The following is a 6,184-nucleotide window of genomic DNA, read 5'->3' on the forward strand; positions in this document are numbered from 1 at the left end:
GTCTCAACACATCATTGTAGAATGATGTCTAAATTTGCCAAGCAGCTCCCAAATGATGACCCAAAGACCGAGAAGTCAGCCATAAATACCTCAATACACTGCTCCACAGGATCAGAAAAAAGAGCTAACATGCACCTCCGAAATGTTGCTAGTGCATTGCATAGTCCAAATAACATCTTACTGTATGCGAAGACACCAAAAGAACAAGTGAAATCTGTGTTTTCCTGGTCTTGGGGATCCACAATGATCTGATTATAACCAAAATAGCCATCCAGGAAGCAGTAAAATGCTTGTCCAGCCAATCTCTCAAACATTTGGTCCATGAATGGCAGAGGGAAATGATCTTTGCGAGTAGCCTGGTTCAGTTTCCGATAATCAATGCACATACGCCATCCAGTGACTGTTCTAGTCGGGATCAATTCATCATTATCATTTCTAACCACAGTCATACCCCCTTCTTTGGGACCACCTGAACTGGACTAATCCACTTGCTATCAGATATGGGATAAATCATCCCAACATCCAATAGTTTCATTACTTCCTTCTTCACTACTTCCTTCATAGTGGGATTAAGATGCCTCTGAAATTGCGCAACTAGTTTGTAAACCTCTTCCATATGGATATTATGCATGAAATAGGATGGACTGATTCCATGCAAAGTGTTCACCCTATTTCACCTGCATTCTTCTTCAGCACCACAATTAATAGTTGTTCTTCATCACATGAAAGGGTGTTGTTGATGATTACCAGTTTCTGCCCTCCTTATTCTAAGAATGCATACTTCAAATACGAAGGAAGTATTTTCAACTCCACCTTGGGAGCCTCAGATGTCTTCTCTTTACCCAACTCTTCAATGCAATTCTGATTAGATACAACCTTGCAGGGTGCATCCAACTTTGCCAAACATGTTTTGATCATTTTATCCTCCTCCATACTGCTTCCTTCTAGGTTTCCCCTCAATACCTTCTCCAAGGGACTACTCCTATTCAAGTGAATGTCATCGAGCATGAATAAGTCCTCAATGAAATCCACCTGAAAGCAGTGTTGATTGTCCCTCGGATGTTGCATAGCTTCAAAAACATTAAAATTAATCTCCTGGTCTTCAAATATTACCTTCAACTTTCCATCATCGACATCAATAATAACTCGACTAGTCTTAATGAAGGGTCTGCCCAAAATAAGAGGAACTTCTTTATCCTCCTCAATATCCATGATGACAAAATACACAAGAAAGACTAACCCATCTACATTCACCAAAACATCCTCCGCAACTCCATAAGGATACTTGACATATCTATCAGCAAGTTGCAATGTCATCCTAGTAGGCTTGATCTCCAAATCCCCAATCCTCTTCAGCATAGAAATGGGCATCAAATTAATGTTGGCACTCATATCAAGTAGTGCCTTTCCCACAGATAATTCACCAATAGTGACCGAAATCGTGAAGCTGCCCGGATCTTTAGTCTTCTCAGGCAAATACTTCTGAATGATAGCACTACACCCAACTTCTAAGGTTACTGTCTCTTCTGAAAACTTTCTTTTCTTTGTCAACAAGTCCTTCATGAATTTGGCATAGATAAGCATTTGTTCCATCGCCTCCATGAAATGAATGTTGATCTGGAGGTTCTTGAATAAATCCAAGAACCTAGCATATTGTTGCTCCTTACCTTTCTTGGAAGGTCTCTTTGGATAAGGGAGATCCTTCAACTGAGGTAGGTCACCCTTCCTCTTATCACTGTTCTCCATTTTATCATCCTCATTAGTAGGAACCCCTTCCTTATCTTATACCACTTCACCCTTTTGTGTCTCTCTGATTGCCTTCTCTGATTTTCCAACTTCAGTCTCTCCCAGAACCTCTTCATCAACCGTTAAGTTCTCACAAATACCTTTACCAGTGACCTTACCACTTCTAGTAGTGATGGATTTGAAGTGTTATTTAGGATTGGTTTGAGTGTTGGATGAGAATTGTTGTCGATCGAAATTTTGCTCTGCCATTTGCTTAGCCAACTGACCCACCCGAGTTTCCAAATTCCTGATAGATGCATCATTATTTTTCTGGTTTGAAATAGAGACCTGCATAAATTTTTCTAATGTATCTTCTCACTTTGTCTACCTCTCATGTAATGGTGGATGTGGGCCTTGCTGATAAGATGGTTGATATGGTGGTTTCCTGTTAGATGGTCCTGCATCCTGCATCCACCCAAAATTCTGATTCTGGTTCTGGTTTCCCGTCCAATCCTATGAAAACTTATTATCGAACGAAAGGTTGTTAGGGAAATTAGCCTGACAAGGTTGATTGTTAACATACAACCTCCAATGCTTGTGTGTTGGTAGGCATTGAGCAATGACCAGTAACATGATCACCCCCCGCAAAACTCGCAGTGTAGCACCTGTTGATGAATAAAAGGAGTATGTACCACATTTAATTGTTGAGGCAACTTGGACATTTGCTTTGTAAGTGCCTCAATTTGCTGTGTTAGAATTTTGTTTTGAGCCAGAATGGCATCAGAAGTATTCAAGTCCAACACCCGTCTCTTTTGTATTGTCCTTCTTTTATGTTGAGCTTTCCAATTTGTAGCAGATAATGTAGCAATAATTCTGGTGGCTTGCTCAACATCCACCGCCATCATGATGCCACCAACTGCGACATCCAATATCATCTTAGTCTCTGGCTTCAACCCATTACAAAAAATGTTTAGTTGCTCAACATCCTCAAACCCATGGTTGGGACATTTCCTCAACAATATCTAGAAACACTCTCATGCCTCATAAAAAGCTTCCTCAACACCTTGTCTGAATGTAGAAATTTCAAACTTCGCATGCACATACCTCGCTGGAGGGAAAAACCTTGTCAACAACTTAGTTTTCAAATTGCTCCAATTGGTTAAGCTTTGGGTTGGATGTGATTTTAAACATTCCCTAGCTTCTCCAAGGAGGGAAAATGGAAACAACATCATGTATGCAACTTTCCTCTTGGTGTCAGAATACCTCATAGTAGTCACCAGCTCATAGAAATTATCCAAATGAGCATATGGATCTTTATAATCCTTGCCCGTGAACTGATAAGCAGTGACTAGATTCAGGTATGCATGTTTGATTTCCACTGTCCTGGCGATGTGTGGAATCATAACGCTAGAGTAGTGTTGAGGACCTTGATACATGGCATAATCTCCTAATGTCCTCCTTGGAGGATTAGGCCTTGGGTTATTATCAGTGGTACTATTGACATTATCCATCTTCTCTGACTGAGATTCTGAAATTGTAAAAGTTGTAGCCGATTCAGAGCTACATTGTGCTTCCTAAGGAACTTGTTGTCTCTTCTCTTTTGCTTTATTTTGGTTACTTTTAGCAAATTTTTCAATCTTTGGATTATATTGTAGTTGTTCTTCTGTAGATTTACCTCGCAAAAGCATAAATAAAAAGACTACAGCAAAGGTTGGCACAAGGGTTAACTATGCTACAAAGAATTAAAGAATAACTATGTACAAGACTCAACAAACTCTATAAAGAACTAATGTGAATCGGTATTTATGGAACGGCAAGCGCACCGTATCGTCCAAGTAATAAAATCCGGTAAAGTACCGGGATATCGTCCTCAGAGAGCAGAGTGAATTTACTCTAATTACTACAAGAATTAATTGATCAACTATTTACACGAATTTGTTTGATAATGGTTTTTTAAAAAGGTTAAATTAAAATAAAAGATTAACTACGAATTTAAAAGAGTAGGGATCGAAATTCATCATATTTCCCTTTTGACATCCATAGATTCAATTCCAAGCAACATGCGAAGTTACTGATTTTGATGCACATTTTCGGCAATTCATTCACATCAATTCCTTGAGTGTAAAATCCTTAGATAATCACTCAATTACCAATATCTTGGCTAATTGACTAATTAACTAGCATTAAAAATAATGTAAAAGCAATCCATACATCATTATCCATTCCTGAAACAATGATGTATGAAGAAAGATAATCCAAATTAGGTGTCAAATTTAACTTCCAATTAAACTTGAACCCAAGAACAAGAATTCAGTAGCTAATTAAACTCATGTAATAAAAACAGGATAAACTCCCAAAATCAAATAACAATTATATTAAAACTGAATCCAGGAGTACAAGGTAAGAAGATTACATTTCAAATCCCAACAACGAAGGTCTAGTCACTCATCCTCGCTATTAGAAAGCTCGAATCATGAAAGTATATAAGAAAATATGATTTAGAGTCTTTCCTACGACTTCTATCTTCTTTCCTTCGGTTTCTCCCTGTTTTTCGTGCCTCAAAGCTTTAGAAAAGTGAATGGAATAATCCTTTCTGACTTCCGAAACCGTCAATATCAGTTCCAACTTCCAAGCTCTCGCCCAAGCTAGAGATTCTCGCTAGGGCGAGAAAATAGAGGTTTTCAGACCTGAGCACCTCGCTTGGGCGAGGCACCCCTCGCTTGGGCGAGGGACAACATTGATTTCTGCTGATTTTTCTCCTATTTGTGGCTTGGGCGACCCTCTCCTCGCTTGGGCGAGGCTTGTAGTGTTCAGAAGCATCAATCTTCTCTTTTTCCTCTTTTTTTTCTTATTTCTTATCCTGAAACAACATAAACACATAAAATTTCCTACACATAACAAGATTAACTAAGTTATCAAGAATCTTACGCAATTACAATATAAATGTGCATTAAGTGCCCCAAGTTCATAGATATTTCATTAGCATTTTGATACTTAACACTAGGATGTGATGATATTTAGTTATTAAGTTAATAATACAATTTAACTATTGCGATATATATAGGTTTGTGGTATGTTATTTTTTCTAATCTCCATTGGATCACGCTTATAAATAAATGGTGTACAAATTCTCTCAACTAAATATGTTTGTATGACCAACATATTTATATGGTGTATACAGTACAACAAAATAATCAAATTGAATTGTTAATATGTCATTGGTATTAAAGATATATGAGAGGATATTTTTGGAAATGATAATTGGTTAGGAGGTTAGGAATTAGCTAGTTAGATTTGTGTTAGTTACTTAATTTACAAGCTTTTTTTTCTTCTTTTCTCTTGTATAAATAAGTCATATTGGTCCACTTCTTATTAATTCAATTCAACAATAATAATGAGAAATGTTACATTTCAATGGAAGTTTTGATTCTCTATTTTTTATTTTTTTCTTCGTTCTTTCTTATTCATCTTTACTTTCTCATTCATGCATGACTCATACTATTTTAATAATCGATTAATAGCATTCATTATTGTTTGTTTTGATTTAAAATTGTACCTCAACAAACAACAAATTTCCTAGCACCCTTAAATGAGATTCATGGTGCTACAAAAAATATGATGATGAAATAGTGTATGTTACATTCATAGGTTTATTACTGTCTATCTCGACTTTACGTCATCATCAATAGCTTAATGTCCTTGTCACTAAAATCACTTAAATGTGCATAAATATTATGTATTCATAGTAAAGAATATTTTACATTATTATTATATCATCTATCATTTATATTTAATTATTATTAATTTTTAATTATAAATAATACAAATAAATGATAGATACAAATATATTATATATAAATCTGTATAATAATAATGCATAAATATTATGCTCATAAATTAAATAATTTATGCTAAAATGTCACATTAGTACTTAACATAACTTAGTTAAGTACTAAGTAGCACAAACCTTCCCTATAACAAAAATAAAATGTGACTTTCTTTCTTAGTTTTAGATCAGTATTTTAGAGCAATATTTGTTGGAGAGACATTCATACACTCTCAAAAGAAATTAATTATTATCTATTGGATTAAAGAATACTCTTCATTATACTAACACACATGAAGAAAGAGTGGGAAGTAGAAACAATTAGAAGGAATAATTAATTAATAATCGGGTGTCCAACTCTTTTGTATTAAAATATTGGTTTTAAAAATTCAGGAACTGCTTCAATTGTAAATTAAAGTAGAAGAAAAAATCGTGTATAACAATTACTATTTAATAAAAATAAAAAGTATAAAATAAGTAAATCGCCAGATACTATTTCACTAAAAATGTTGCACCACTTTCATATCATTTTAAAATATTACGCCACTTACAGATTTTCCATTAAGCATGTACTAGATGAATCCTATCTTTTCTACATTGCCATCTTTTTACCCTCCTTACTAAATATAAATT

The 6,184-nt window shown here is 35.3% G+C and overlaps 1 protein-coding gene across 1 annotated transcript; it reads right to left on the reverse strand.

Annotated features, from left to right (window-relative positions):
• On the reverse strand, positions 763–1,746 carry LOC109326625. The gene has a single exon (XM_019559378.1). It carries the CDS (start codon positions 1,744–1,746, stop codon positions 763–765), a length of 984 nt encoding a protein of 327 aa, XP_019414923.1.

The sequence above is a fragment of the Lupinus angustifolius genome, chromosome LG01 (genome assembly GCF_001865875.1).
Source record: "Lupinus angustifolius cultivar Tanjil chromosome LG01, LupAngTanjil_v1.0, whole genome shotgun sequence".
NCBI classification, from domain to species: Eukaryota; Viridiplantae; Streptophyta; class Magnoliopsida; order Fabales; family Fabaceae; genus Lupinus; species Lupinus angustifolius.